Consider the following 16,151-nt stretch of genomic DNA (forward strand, 5'->3'; position numbering starts at 1 on the left):
CTGTTAGTTTTGCTAGAAGGTTCAAAATCCTTGTCAGAAACAGGTGTATATGACTGTGAGATGGCTCAGTGGGCAGAGGGATTTGTTGCATTAAGTTTGGTGGCTTGAGTTCCATACCTGTGACTTGTGTGTGTAGAGGTGGAAGGAGAGAATCAAATTCCACAAATTGTCCTCTGACCTCCATGCACATGCAGTACGTACAAACAGACAATACCCCTAACACACAATAATAGACAAAATAGTTAAAATCATGTGTATAGGTGTGTGAATATATGTGGGTGTCTGAAGAGGCCAGAGGCATAAAATAACCTTTGGAGCTAGAGTTACTGGGGCTGTGAGCAACTGATGTGAGTGCTGGGAATTGAACTCAGAATCTCTTAAAAAACAGTAGCACTCTCTATTGCTAAGCCATCTCTCCATCCTCCCAAAAAATAAAGCTTTGAAAAGGAATATATATATATAGAAATGGACTCTTAGGGACCTTCCCAAACCATCCCTAAGGTTTCACGAATAGTGGGAACTTCACGTGAGGATTTGTTTTTCTGCCCCCTAGTGGCCAGTTTTAGTATTCCCGTGCAGACTGAGCTCTGAATCCTATAGCTCTCCTGTCTAAACTAACTAACCTTTGTAGTGTGGAATCTTGTTGTGTACATGTTTCTCCTGTATAATTTCCTCTTTTTTTTTTTTTTGTTTTATTTTGAGGCAGGATCTCTATGTATCTCTAGATGGCCTAGAACTCCATCTGTATGCCAAACTTGTCTGGAATTCGTAGAAATCTGCCTGTCCATGCCTCCCAAGTGCTGGGATTAAAGGCCTGGATTATAATTTCAATTTCTTATCCCATCGATTTAAAAGCCCGAGTGAGGCCAGGTATACTGGTACAAGATTGTCATCCTAGCTACTCCAGAGGCTAAGGCAGGGGAGAGAGGGTTGGCAAGTCTCAGAGCCTCTAGGTGAATCAGTTTCTAGAGGGTGCACAACCTGAGATTCCAGGTACCCAGGTCTCCCTTTGTTCTGTCACTGCCCAATGACTTCCACCCTAAAAGGAAACATATTAGAAAGTTGCTTAGTCTGTCACCTCCAGAGACAAGTCTGGTTAAGGAGCCTTTTGTTAGGACTCATACATAGAAGAGGTTGGACACAATTGCTAATCCGGTGTCTGGGATCCATGTGAAATGTTTCTAGATCCCTTTGTTCAGGTGTACTAATGTGTGGTGGTCACCCTGGTTGTTTTTACTGTGTCTCTCTGTGTCTCTGTGGGTCTTGCTAATGTGTTCCTGTCAGTCCTGTTCTCCTGTATTGACCAGTGGCTTTCTCTGGTGTAAGGACCTCCTGGCTTAAGACCTGTGCCCCATCCTGTTGGGGACAGGAATCATTTTGGCTCTGCCAGGTCACCCAGAGAAACCATAAAAAACAAAAACAAAAATAACACCACCACCAAAAAAAAAAAAAAAAAAAAAAAAAAAAAAACCTCCACCTCTCACTCTAGGAATAGGAACAGTTGCTTGTTTTGTTGCTTGCCTCCTGCTCAGTCAGGGTTGGTCCCTGTGTGGATGTGGGGAGAGGTCTGGCTTCTTGTCCAGGGCCCCCTGTCATCTACATAGAATGCACACACAGAGGGAAAATATTTGCCCCAGGTGAGATCCCTCCCTCTGTGCCTGCTCTAAGCAGTCCCAGGGAAGGAGAAGAGTTCCCCTGGGCTGAGCCCAAAGGAAAAGAGACAGTTCTACTCCTTTCTCTTTCATAATGTATGTCTCTTTTTCCACCAGTGATCTGTAAAACCCACCATTGTTTAAAAAGACAAAAACCAAACCAAACCAAACAAACAAAAAACACTTTTAAATGGACAGAACAAGACACAACAAATTTTCCCCTGGAGACTAAGCAATCTCACTAGGTCCATTTTAGAACGATTAAAGACAGCTGTTAAAAAGATTTCCTTTGTCACCCAGTGGGCCCTAGATTAAAAAAAAAAAAGAAAAAAAAAGGGTACAAAAGTTAAGCAGATCCCAGTTACTGGAGGTAGCTCAAAGGCTGTTTTTAATAACAGAGAACTGACTGGGACAGGACCTTTTGCATAAGCTGAAAGTCACCTTCAACCTTCTCTGATGATGAGGCACCGTTAAACAAATGAATCCAGCAAAATTTTGTTGTCTTACCCTCTGTCAGAAGAAACGAACCACCCAGGACTGGCCCAACACCAAGCTCCTTTAATTGTTCAGCTAACCAGTTCAGCTACCTCCATCCAGACTGAACAATGCCCAATGATCCTGGAAATAAAAGTGGGACTTACAGTCCATATTGCCTAGCTTGAAGGGACAGTCTTCCTGATGCTCTGCCAGTCACCCTGGAATATGCCTCTCCTTCAAGTGGAGCAACCTGGGACCTCTGATTCTCATGAGCCTGGGTCTTCCAGAGAAACAGGTGCATACCATCTTGGACCTGAAAGGTGCATTCTTCAGCCTCTCACTAGAGTCAGCCCATCTTTGGGCAGACCCAGTAGGAAGCAACAGCAGGTAACTTACATGGACCAGGTTGCCCAAAGATTTTAAAATCTGCCAACCCTGTTTGATGAGACACTAAATGCTGACCTCCTGCCCTTCTGTTAGGCTTCCCAGGAAAATAGATTGTAAAAGGGCCACTGAGAGGTGGCTGCAGGGGTTATAGACTACAGAATGTTGGCTAAGAAAGCCCAACTTTGTACATCGGAAGCTATATATCTTGGCTACCAGTTGAGGTGAGGCAAAAGGAGGAGAATTGCTGCCATCCAAACGCTCAGAGACAGATTGGAAGGCTCCTAGTGCAGCTAGATATTCCTGCCTCTGGATACCAGAGTTTATGGAAATAGTCAGGCCTCTATGTATCAATCAGCACAATGGGGCCAGGACACTGAGCCCCTAATCTGAAATGAGACTAAACAAAAGACAAAAGGGGCCACAGAAATGCCCTATGACATATCTGTCCAGACTGGACCCTATAGCCACAAGGTGGCCCACCTGTCTAAGAGCTGTGGTAGCTACTGCTAGTTATATGGAAAAAAGGAAGTAAGTTAACTCTGGGTCAAGATCTTGTACTCACAGCACCCCATAATGTGGTTGTGGCCTTCCTCCAAGGAGTGCCAGAATACTGGCTGTCTAATGACTGTGTGACCCAGTACCAGGCCTACCCCTTCCCATTCTGGTTTGAGAAACCCACCACCATCAGTTCTGCTACCCGCCTGCCTGATGATGCAGGTGTTTGTCCATTCTCATCTGTCAGGAGATGAAAGATGACTGCCCTAGTCAGTTAAACCAAAACAATTTGGGTCCAAGCCCGGTACCCCAGCCAGAGAGCAGAACTGATTGATCTGACTCAGGCTCTCAGATGGGGAAAGGAAAGTCTACCACCATATACATAGGCCATCAGTCAGTATGCTTTTACTACCAGCCATGTCCATTCTATGCTCTATAAAGAAAAAGGTCATTAAAAAATCTTAGTCCTTAGCTGGGCAGTAGTGGCACATGCCTTTAGTCCCAGCCAGCCTGGTCAACAGAGCCAGTTCCAGGACAGCCTCCAAAGCTACAGAACAACCCTGTCTCGAAAAAAAAGAAAAACGATCTTAGTCCTCCTAGAGGCTATTGGGCTTTCCCTACAAACCTGTCCTCCACTGGTAGGCTGCTGACCTGGCTGCCGGACAAACAGCCCTAAGACTAGTGGGGTCTATTGATATTCTGACAACATACCATGCCTCAGTACTGCCTCAGACTCCATGGTAAAGAAGAAAAAGACACCAGAGGGAAAGATCATTCTCCCAGAAACAACCGGCAGGACTCTGGTAGCCAACCTTCTCCAGACTACTCACCTGAGATCTACAAAACTTTTGGAGTGTCCCAGAACAAGATAGTTTATATCTAGACAGGACAGCTTAGCATGGGATGTCTCAGCCAGATGCCAGGTGTGTTCAAGCGAATCTAAAACAGAGTCCTTACCCAGGAAGGGCCAAATGAGTGAGACCAACCCCCGCTGAAGTCTGGGAAAGACAGCCTGCTGGGGGAGGAAAAGGTACTTGCTAGTTTTTATAGTCAGCTTTTATAGATAGCAGACATGTTCTCCGCCTGCACTGTAATTGTATAGGGCTGGAGAGATGGCTCAGTGGCTAACAGCATGTACTGCTCTTGCAGAGGACCTGGGTTCCATTCCCAGCACCTTCATCTGGTGGTTCACAACCACCTGTAACTCCAGCTCCAGGGGATCTAATGCCCTTTCCTCTTTCAGCCTCTGCAGGCATATGTACATATATAATGAGACACAAAAATAAACCTATGGTTTTTTTTTACTAATTTATTTTTTACATTCCAATCCCAGTTCTCCCTCCCTCCTCTCCTCCTGCTCCCTCCATTGCCCCCTCCTCCCATCTGCTCCACAGGAAGTCTACTAAGTCTGTCCCACCATCTAATAAACCTAGCTTTTAAAAGTAGGTGGGCAGCCAGGAGGTGGTGGTACACATCTTTAATCCTAGCACTTGGATGGCCGAGGCAAGAGGATCTCTGAATTTGAGGCCAGCCTGGCTTACAGAGTGAGTTCCAGGATAGCCAGGACTACAGAGAGAAACCCTGTCTCCAAAAAAAAAAAAAAAAAAAAAAAAAAAAAAAGTAGAGATAGAGCTGCATAACTCTCTAGTTAACTTCACTTCACCCTGCCCTTGTTATCTGAAATAATCAGGTAAGTATATGTTCTTTTCTTTGTCTATCAGCAAGAAGGTTTAGTGACAGCTCTCCCCCTTCCCCCTGGCCTTTCTGTTGTATGACATGTGAGGAACTCTGGGCAAACTACAATAACAAGAACAGTGTGAGGAAATGATGTTCCCTCTTAAGATCTGCAGAACTGAAAAGCAGCTTGATAGCAGCCAGCAGTGACTGGATTTCAAGAGAAGCAGATGAGATAAACTTGTATTGCAAAATGTGGGCCCACTGGGAAGTGGCACCATTGTATGAAGTCAGTCCTGGCGTGCCTATGGATGAGGTTTATTCTCAGGAAAAACATCCTCAAGGGGGAAAGGAATAGGAACACCAATGCTATCAGATGCTTCCTAGGAATGAGCTCCTCATCAAGGCCAGCTTGGGAACCCATCACTGCCTACAGAAAGTACATCCTAAATTTGTTTCTCTCCAAATGGACTTTGTCTTTAGATTTCTGAGGCAGAGTCTCAAGTGGCCCAGGCGAGCCTTGAATTTACTATGTAGCTGAGAATGACCTTGAATTTCTGAACCTCTTGTCTCCACCTTCCAATAACTGGGATCACAGGCATGTCCCACCATATCCGTTTGGAAACCAATGTCTTTGCACACTAGGCAAGCACTCTGCCAACTAAGTTACACCCCCAGCCTCAGGATGGACATTTTGACAAATCTATCTTCTCAATTAATCTGAAGTCCAGATCTTAAAATTAATCTCCCCTGCCTCAATTCCAGATCTTAAAATTAATCTCCCCATCTTTTAATTAATCAGTCTGCCAGTCAGCAGCCACACTTGGGCTAGGGAAACAGTCAGAACAATAAGGAAACTACAGTTAGAAAAGGGAGCCCAAGCTGTGCTATTAGATAAGGGCCTCACAGACGGCTGTGATGAAATAATGACAACACCTGAGTGAGACCTGAATGAAGAGACACAGATGGCTGTAGGTGTGGAAGCGGTATCCAGTGGTAAAGTGCAGGCCTAGCAAATGAGGCCTAAATTTATACCCCAGAATCAAAATTTAAAAAAGGGGTGTGTGTGGGGGGGAAACAAAAGAAAAAAAGAAACACCTGTAAGAGTACCATCTCCAGGGTGGTGGTGGCACACACCTCAATCCCAGCATTTGGGAGTTAGAGGTAGGTGGATCTCAGTGAGGCCAACCTGGTCTACAGAACAAATTCCAGGACAGCCAGAGCTGTAACACAAAGAGACCTTGTCTTGACAGCTCTCCCCCCACCCAGCCACCCCCCCCAAACAAAAGTACCATCTCCATTAGAAGAAACAGAAAATGTTAAAATTTGTGGTAAGGGGCTAAGGAAATGGTTCAGGAGTTAAAATGCTGAACTATGGTGAGAACTAAAATTCAGATCCCCGGAAACACAAGAAAATGCAGAATGGACGTGGCAGCACACCTGTAATTACAGCTTGGGAAGGAGAAATCAGATCGCCACAGTAAGCTGGCTAGCAAGACTAGACATATCAATCAGCAAGCTCTGAATTTGATTGAGAAACCTTGCCTCGGTGAACAAATGGAAGATCGATTGGGTATGATTCTTGATATCAACCTCAGCTCGCCACATGCATGAGCACATGTGCACGCGCATCTACTCACACATGCCCCCTCCCATACACACATGTAAAAACATGCACACGCACACCACCGGCACAAAATAATTTGTGAACTAAAATGGACCTGATGTGAGGGTGGGGGACAGCAGATGAAAGACTGGGAACACAGACACGAATCACAAGCTTTTGATGTAAGACTTCGCGAGAAAGATCTCTGAGTGGAGTTAAGATGTATTTTATGCCCAAGAGCAGCCTTGCAAGTCTTAGGCATAATTTGTATTAGATCTGACCAGTCACCTAGGTCACCCTGGGGACTGGGGAAAACCAGCCAGAAGAGGTGAAAGTGGTTATGTTAGATCACAGTATGTAGCAGAGAAGGGAGAGTCGTGGAAGTGCGAAAAGGAGTCAAACCTTATCTCGCCAACTGCTGGGTGGTGTTTCATACTTGAATTCTGTGAGTCTGGAGTCCTAAGTGACCACAAACGACAGCAAAGTCCTTCCAAGCTTGGAAGAGACCCAAGTGGAAGTCCTAGCCTCGCCATGAGTGGCAGTGGCTCTGCGGGGAGCGCATTCTTTCCAGGTCTTTCGTATCCTTCTCTATTAAACAGAAATGACCACATCGGAATGGACTTCACACACCTCTGGCTCGCAGTCGATAGCCAGCAGCTAACTTCCGGCCAGCGGATCTGAGAAGTCGGCAGAGACCACAGCGCGCTTGTCAATCAATGCGCGTGCTCAGGCCTCGGGCCAGTGAGCGCATGCGCGAGCCCTTACTTAAGCGAGCGCCTGCGCGCATCTGGGGTCCAGTTCCCCCCCGCGGAGTCAGAAGGGTGCGCGCCACTAAGGCGGCGCAGTGGGTGGTGCACCATGCCGGGGATGGTGCTGTTCGGCCGGCGCTGGTCCCTGGCCAGCGACGACCTGGTGTTCCCCGGGTCTTTCGAGCTGTTCCTGCGTGTGCTGTCGTAAGTGAGGCCGCCGTGCGGGCGGGGAGGGCGCGCTGTGGCTGGAGAAGGCGACAAAAGTCGCCCTTCTTCTGAGCTTAGCGGCAGCCGTGCCTGCCAAGCACCGTCCCTCTGCACCCTAGAACGTAGATGCAGTCGCTTTGTGTATTTGACAGGTATCCCGGACCTTCAGTGCCGCAGGGCACGAGCGCTTAGGGTGCGGCGCGAAGCCCTGGCACTGGGAGCGTGAGGGAAGCCTGAGCATCCAAAAGCTGTAGCCTCCAGGTCTCTCCTTTGTGGAGCCCAGTTCTGGAACTCTGCATCACTCCGGTCTCCTTTGCTGGGCGGGTAGCAAAGTACCTGTTTCTGCAAAAAGAAAAATTTAGGCAATTGCAATTTTAGAGCAATTCACAGACACCAATGTACTAGGTTGGTTTTGCAAAACACAGCTATGCGCGGTGGGAAACAGCACTAGTGTGTGAAGTCAGCTCCTGGCATGCCTGGCAACGAGGAAAAGAGGAAAAGCGTTCTTAGGAAAAAGCATTGTCAAGGGGGAAAGGAATGGGAGCACAAAAGCTCTTTCTAGGAACTTTCTGCTTCTCAGCTGGGTTTTTCTTAGATCGTTTTTGCCATTATTTCCTGACACGGTGCCCTGGTGTCTGCAAGACTGACAGAAAAAGTTATCTCGGGGCTTGGGGTGTAACTCATTTTGGTAGAGTGCTCACCAAGCATGCATGAGGCCCTTGCCTGGATCCCCAGCACCACACAAAACTGGTGGTGGCAGCGCACACCCATAATATCAGGACTGGTTGGTGTGTGTGTGTGTGTGGCAGCAAGGGTTGAATTCATCCTTGGATACGGCTGCACAAGACCCTATCTCGAAAAACAGAAAAAAGAAGAGCTATCTATACCAGCCTTCATTTTTTTTTTTCCCCTCTAGTACTTGAGCCCAGAGTCTCATGCATGCTTTACAACCAGACTAAATCCCCATCACCTCAAATAACACCTCTACGGGCTTTGAAGTTTAAATCTTTAATAGGACAATCTTGGGCAACAAGATAGTTCAGTGGGTAAAGGTGCTTGCCGCCAAGCCCAGTGATCTGAGTTTTATCTCCAGGACCCACATGGTGGAAGAAGAAAACTGACTCCTTCAAGTGGTCCTCGGACCTTCCTCTTCAAGCATGCCGTGCCATGACATACTCCTCTCCAAATAAATGAGTAAATGTAGTAATAAACAACAACAACAACAAAATGGACATTCTTGCTAAGTGGTGCTGTCCTAGGGTGAATTAGAGCCATTGGTATTTTCTACAGGTCCATGCTATCTTTACTGATCACCACATAATTACAAAATGTAATCAGGAGCCCACAGGAATCCCCCCCTTTTGAATTTATCAGTTATTTTCACAATTTGCTTCATGCTTGCATGGTTTTGAATAGCAGTAGGTTACACTTGTATACCACAAATGTACAAATCCTCCTGGGAATAGTTCAGCAAACGGGTAGTGTGTTGGTTTACTGCTTACATGATTCTAAATCATGACAGGTATTTTCCCTGCAGAACCCTTATATATGCTTGCCTAGGCTTTGTTTTGCAATAGGGTCTCCTACATCTCTTGCTTGCTTCAAGCTCCACTATGGGGGAGGGGTGCTTCAATGTCTCATCCTCCTGCCTCTACCACCCCAGCACTGGGATTACAGGTATGCACACTTGGTTTATATAGCACTGGCTCTAAAACTTAAGAGCTCCTGCATACCAGGTAAACACCCTACTGATTGAGCTATTGCCCCAGCCTGTTTTGTTTTTTTAAGTGGGGGCTCCTTGTGCAGTGTCCTGGAACTCATACATAGCCCAGGCTCAGGCTGGCATCTAATTTATGATCCTCCTGCCTCTGCCTCTCGGGTGCTGGGATTACAGGCCAGCACCACTATGCCCAATACATGTCCCAATAGCCTGTCTCTGGGTAGACTTTTTTATTGATGAAAATTCCACATTGAACCTTAGCCTTGTCTTGGAGACTATTACTCCCTTTATTTCCTCATACCATTATTTTATGAAACCACTTTTGTCTTTGTCCACAGGTGGATTGCCTGTCTGACTTTGTATCTTGTGCATAGAAGGAAGCTGGACTGTCCTGGTGGAATCTTGCTCAGCACTTACCTGATTGTTCTCCTTGTTCTCCTGGCAGTTATCATATGCACCGTGTTGGCTATGGTGTGTGTCAGCATGAGAGGTAAAGAGCCACTTTTTCCTGTGTGAAGCCTGGTTTTTATCTTAACAGCCGCACTGCAATACCATTTGCATACCACCCAGTTCGCCCATTTAGAGTGTATTCAGTGGTTCTTTTTTTCCTCCTAAAGTGTGGGTATATATATGTATGAATGAACACATGCTTGGTAGTGCCTACTGTGGTCAGAAATGGGGCATTGGATTGGATTGCTGGACCTGGAGTTGCAGATGGTAGGAAGCACTCCACACAGGTGGTGGGAACCGGGCACAGGTGGTGGGAACCGGGCACAGGTGGTGGGAACCGGGCACAGGCCCTCCACAGACAGGAACAGCAGGTGCTCTTCACCACTGAGCCATCTCCCCAACCCCACACTAAGTTTCTCATTTCCATAGTTGAAAACTATCTTTACAGTTGACATCAAAACATTTTCTTGTCTGTGTGTGTGTGGTGTACATGCATGTTTGTGTAGGCATCTGCATGCGTGTGTGAAAGCCAGAGGTTGATGCCATTGGCTGCCTCCCTGAATCACTCTCCACCTTATTCTTTGAGGTAGGGTGTTGTTAAAATTCCTTTCCTAGGGCAAAGTTTACTCCTCCTAAGGTTCTGACAACAATCGAGGCATGATTTTGCTTTTCTTCTGGGTGGGGCTATCTCCCCTCATGGCTAAGATAGGCAGATAGACAGACGCAATTGTCTTGGAGAACCCCAATGTCTGTCCTACCCCTGTATGACCAATGTTAGTCAATACAGGGCCTTCCCATTCAACCAGGTTGAATTGGATTTTCTGTCACTGATGACCTGAGCTGTTCTCACCAGAACCCCAAACAGTATTTTATGAAAACATATTAAATGAGCAGTGCAGACCTGTGACTGCAGGTTCTCAGGGCACTGAGGCAGAGTGAGGATAAATTCAAAGCTTACCTTAGTCTTTAGACCCCTGATCCTGTCTGCAAAACAGAAGTAGGGGCAGTGAGATGGCTCAGCAGGTAAAGGCGCTTGCTGCCAAGTCTGATGGCCTGAGTTCCATCTCTGGGTCCCACATCATAGAAGGGAAGAACTGACTTCCAAAAGGTGTCCTCTGACCTCCATATGTGTGTTGTGACACGTGCACATATTCTGTCTGTCTTTCTCAGTTTTTTGAAGGGGCTGGAGAGATGGCTCAGTGCTTACTGCTCTTATAGAAGATTTTCTAGCACTTACATGAGGTGGCTCCTAACCACCTGCAACCCTAGTTCCTGGGGCTCTCATGTTATCTACTGGCCTCCACTGGCATGCATGCCCACAGAGAAGAGGAACAAACATAAGAATAAAAATGAAATTTTAAAGGGTTTAGCTGGGCCTGGGTGGTACACACCATGAATCTGAGCTCTTGGGAGGCAGAGGCAGGTGGAGCTCTTCGTTTGAAGCCTCTGTCTACAGATCGAGTCCCAGGACAGCCAGGGCCACACAGAGAAGCTCTTGTCTTGAAAAACAACAAAATGTTTAATTCAGAACTGGGGAGAAGCTCAGTAGCCTTAGTACCACCACCACCCCAAATAGTTACTTTTATTGCTATCTGGTTATGAATGACGTATTTTGCTAAGTGTGTTAGCCAACATGCTGACCCATGCCTGTAGTCTAAGCACTTAAGAGCCAGAAGCATAGGATTGCTGTAAGTTTGAGACCAGACCTATATAATAAAATTCTGCCTCAAAACCATAAATAAATAAAATCAGTGTAATTGGTAAGATTTTTGGCTAACAAGATGGCCCAGTGGTTAAAGGTGCTTGCAGTCCCAGCTGATGACTAGGTTCATGTCCTATAACCCACACAGTGGAAGGAGAGAATCTACTCCCACAAGCTGTCCTCTGACTTCCACAAACCTGTGATAGTACACATGTCCAGCACACACATAAATGAATATTTAAAGAAAAAACTCCTTAAAGGAGTTTTTAAAGCTAGCACTCAGGGACATAGAGGCAGATGACTCTCTTGAGTTTGAGACCACCCTGGTCTAACTAGCAAATGTCAGACCAGCCAGGGCTACATAATAAGACTGTCTCTCTCTCTCTCTCTCTCTCTCTCTCTCTCTCTCTCTCTCTCTCTGTGTGTGTGTGTGTGTGTGTGTATGTAGAAAAATTTAAAAAGTGTGAGGAGCACATGGAAAAAGGGGGCAATTTCCTTGATACAGACATGGATGGATGGATAGATAGATAGATAGATAGATAGATAGATAGATAGATAGATAGATGTAGGTAGGTAGGTAGGTAGGTAGGTAGGTAGGTAGGTAGATGAGTCTTTTTCTTTTTTTTGCATCAGTAGGGATTGACCTAGGGCCTCATGCATATGAGGCAAACCCCTTCCACCTGATCAGAGCCCTAGGTCTTTTCTTGCCTGGTCAAAGTCCTACACAGTAGCCCTGACTGTCCTGGAAATATAGTGGACATTTCTCTTGTCTTTGTCTGCCTACCTCAGGGGTCACAGGTATGGCCACCAGACTCAGCAACTTCCTTTAGTAAGAACTAAAGGAAGGACCCTGCATCAATAGAAAAATAGGCAAAATGCCTGAAGGGTAAAAGAAGTTTTTTTATTTTAAAATTTTAAGACTCAACCACACACAAACACACACACACACACACACACACACACACACACATTAAAATAAGGACATTGTGCCAGGCAGTATTGGCTCATGCTTTTAATCCTAGCACTTTGGAACCAGAGGCAGGTGGATCTCTATGAGTTCAAGGCCAGCCTGGTCTATAGAGTGAGTTCCAGGACAGCTAGAGCACACAGAGAAACCCTGTCTTGAAAAACAAAACAAAACAAAAAAAGGACATCTTTGCATTAGGAGGTGGAAATGAATAGGCAGTTTGGTTTGTTGATTTGTTATTGGGAATGTATTTAACAAACCTGTGGGGATGCATGTGTATCAGGTTTTTACCTGTATATTTGCATACACGCCCAGAAGTGTTTATGATTATCCTTGTAGTATGGTTTGTGGAAAGAAGAACCAAGATGATTCTTTTTCATAGTCATAGTTATGTGCAGCATAGTTAAGGATAGTTTTGCTTTTGCTGTGATGTCTTTGCCTTTTCAGGATATTACAGTGTAGCCCATGCTAGGCAAAATCATGGTGAGATTCCTGCTTCAGCTTCCTGATCTAGAGCTAGGCTCAAGGGCTTGCAGCTCCAGAACTTTCCCCCATGAAACCCTACAGTGGCTACTATATTGGGTTAGTTGGGGATGGTCTGCACTCAAGGCTGCTGTGTTTTGCTTTTTGATTATGGTTTTTTGAGACAGGGTTTCTCTGTGTATCAGCCCTAGCTGTCCTGGAACACATTTTGTAGACCAAGCTGGCCTCAAACTCACAGAGATTCCCCTTTTCTGCCTCCTGAGTGCTGGGATTGAAGGCATGCACTACTACTACTAGCCCAAGGCTGCTGTGTTTTAATAGAACCCTTTCCACATGAGGACTGCCATCTGCCATGTCTGGGTAGGGTCCTATATCTATCTCTCTGTTTGCGTCTTTAGAACACATAGCTCAACTTCTATGTCAGAGAAGGTATCTACAGTGGCTAAGGGGTCTATCATTCATAAATCTGTGGCATAGATTTTTTTTCCTTGTTGCTCTTATGCATGTCCCACTCAATGAGGGCCCTTAGGTCACTTCAGGAGGTCTTTGTTGAGGACAGCCCAATACAGCATTGTCTCTGAAGGTTAGGGTCATCAAATTAGAATAACTGCCAAGGTAACCAGGTGCCTACCAGTCTATTTATCTTTAGAAAAAAAAAGTAAATGTGAAAATAAAAATGTTTTTCCAGCTAGGTTTGGTGGTGCACACCTTTAATCCTAGCACTCTGGAGGCAGAGACTGGCAGATCTCTTGTGAGTTTGAGGCCAGCCTGATCTACACAGTGAAACCTTGTCAAAAAAAAAATGTGTTTTTCTAAAAGCTGAACCAGATGAGGCCATTCTGTCACAGGGTGGGGAGGGACTCGTGAGGCCTCCACTTCTAGCTCAGGGACCACTGACAGTTAATGATTGCTGAGGGAGGGCGCATCATTTTTCTTTGGTGATGTAGCCACTGATAAATTGCCAGAGAATAACTCCCTGCCTGTGCATAGGCAGCCACCCTAATTAAACTCAGTGAGTCACAAACAAGCAAAAGATATAAAACTAGGAGGGGGGCTTCTTAGGAAGAAGAGGTCCCGAAGGAGTGGGAGGACAAGGGAGGGGTAATGGCCAAAATGTACCCTACTTATACATGAAATTGTCAAAGAATTTAAAACAATGTTTCTCTAGGTAAGTGCAGCTTCTTTCAATAGCTCAGTCATTTTCTGGGAAGTTACATGCGTTTTATCTCTTTCCTTTTTTGTCAATCCGTGTATTTGTGAAATGTCATGTCAAAGCTTTTGTGTGGAAGTCCCAGTCACTGACGCTGCTGACCATGTTAGAATGTGTCCATATTTAGTATCCTACCAGCACAGGGGAGGTCTAGGTTCCTGTTTTTCTAGGTTCTCGGCAGTGTTACATGGTAACAGGCTTCCTTTGTTCCTCAGAGAGGGAGAGGAGCACTGTCCCAGCCAACCAGATGGCTCAGGAGGAAAGGTGCTGCTTTGCCAAGCCTGGTGACCTGAGTTTGGTCACCTCGTGATGAAAGGAGGAAACTGACCTGCACAGGTGTCCCCTCACCTCCTCTTTTGTGCTGTGGCTCACATGTGCTCATACACAATAAATACATGTAAATAAAACTTTAAAAATCAGTTACCCTGTAAATGCCAAGCAGGAGGCTTGAGAGTGCCTAATTTTAAAAAAGTTTTGATTTTTTTTTTAAATTATTTTGTGATTGTTTGAGACAGGTCTCTCCATGTAACCCCAGCTGGCATGAAACTTTCTGTGTAGTCCAGGTTGAACTTACAGCCTGCCTGCCTCTGATATTCAAATTCAGGAATTAAAGGTTTGTGCTATCATGTCCAGCACTAAAGATTTATTTTTAATTTTTAATTATGTATATGTGTCTGTATGGGGGAACCCTACATCTGTGGGAGTACCTGCAGAGGGCAGAAAGGGCAACTGGATCCCCTGGAGCTGGAGTTCAGTGTGGATGTGAGGTGGCACTGGGAACCAAACTCAGGTTGTCTGGAAGTGCAAGTGCTCTTCACCAGTGAGCCGTCTCCAGCACAACCTTTTAACCCAGTGTTTTTGTTTCCATCACGTGTCTGTAAGCCAGTGCTGAAAGAGTAGAGATAGACAGGTACCTGGAGCTCATTGGCCAACCAACCTAGAGAACTGATAAGAAGTGAAAGACTCTTCTCAGAAACTAAAGCTTGGAAGGGCTGGAGAAATGGCCCAGAGGCTAAGATGCTGGCACTGTCTTGCAGAGGATCCAAGTTCAATTCCCAGCTCTTACACTGGGCAGCTCAATAGCTGCCTGCAGCTCCAGGTCAAGGGACTCCAAAGCCCCTAACTTCCTCATGAGTACCTGTACTCACATGCCATCCCTCCCATACAGACACACATAATTAAAAATAAAATAAGACCTTCTTAGAAACAAGGTGAAGAGTGAGTAATAAAAGTACCTAACGTTCCTGTCTGGCTTCCATGGGAGATAATGGAGACACACACACACACACACACACACACACAGACATACACATACACATACACACACAACACACATACAATGCATACAACACACATATACACCACACACATAGAGACACACAGCACACACACATATACCCCCACCACCACATGTATACCTCACACCCCATATCATTATACACCACACACACACAACACAAACACAACACACATATATACTACACACACACACAGACACACCACATCTGTCAAACCTCAGTTTCTTCATTTGTAAGATGAGATAATCACTTGCCTATAATTTGTGAGAATTAGAGAATAATTGATATTGGAGTATTTAGGGGTATTGTTTGGCAAGGTGTTCACTAGATGGGAAGCTTATTTTCCTGGCTCTCAGAGTCTGGGTGATTGTCTCCTGTTCTCGCTGGGACAGTCCTCCTGCATGCCTGTTATTTACTCCAGTGTAATTACCCGTAGTAACTTTGGTTCTCAGAAGTATTCCAGTTTGGGCAGTAATTATGTAGTCCTTCCTAGTTAGAGCCCAGAAACAGTTTTAACTCTGTTTTGCCCCCCCCCCTTTTGGTGTTTTTTTCGAGACAGGGTTTCTCTGTGTAACACCTCTGATTGTTCTGGAACTCACTCTATATACCAGCTGGCCTTGAACTCACAGAGATCCACTCGCCTCTTCCTCCCAAGTGCTGGGATTAAAGGCATTGTCACTTACTTTCTAATTTGGGCACATGTCACAAAGTATAAGGAGGAGTCCAATGGTGGGTACAGCAAAATGCAGAGATGTTCTGTAGCTGTATTCTAAGATGTATTTTATGTTTAAATTATGTGTATGTGGCTGTGTGTGGTATGTGTGAGTGCAGGTTCCTATGGAGGCTAGAGGGGTCAGATCCCCTGGGGCTGGAGTTGTTTATATGGGGTTGTGAGCTGCCTGATGTAAGTGCTGAGAACCAACTTCAGGTCCTTTGCAAGAGCAGTCCATAATCTTAACTGCTGAGCAGTCTTTCCAGCCCCTGTAGCTGGAGAGAGAGGAAGAGCGAGAGAGAGTATTTACAGGTACACATGCATATGAGTATCACATGGAAGTCTCCAGTCACTCCCCACAC

At 45.6% G+C, this 16,151-nt stretch overlaps 1 protein-coding gene across 2 annotated transcripts in view; it reads left to right on the forward strand.

Annotated features, from left to right (window-relative positions):
* The first annotated feature begins 7,094 nt into the window (after positions 1-7,094).
* Daglb (diacylglycerol lipase beta) overlaps positions 7,095-16,151 on the forward strand; it is a 34,819-nt gene continuing 25,762 nt past the window's right edge. The window contains exons 1-2 of one of the 2 annotated variants that reach the window (XM_051205220.1): positions 7,095-7,244; positions 9,306-9,457. In XM_051205220.1, the coding sequence (XP_051061177.1) occupies positions 9,420-9,457 (38 nt within the window). In that variant the 5' untranslated portion in view covers positions 7,095-7,244; positions 9,306-9,419. The remainder of the gene's footprint in view (positions 7,245-9,305; positions 9,458-16,151) is intronic. The other variant, XM_051205219.1, reaches the window with a different exon arrangement.

Source organism: Phodopus roborovskii, unplaced genomic scaffold, assembly GCF_943737965.1.
Source record: "Phodopus roborovskii unplaced genomic scaffold, PHOROB, whole genome shotgun sequence".
Classification (NCBI taxonomy): Eukaryota; Metazoa; Chordata; class Mammalia; order Rodentia; family Cricetidae; genus Phodopus; species Phodopus roborovskii.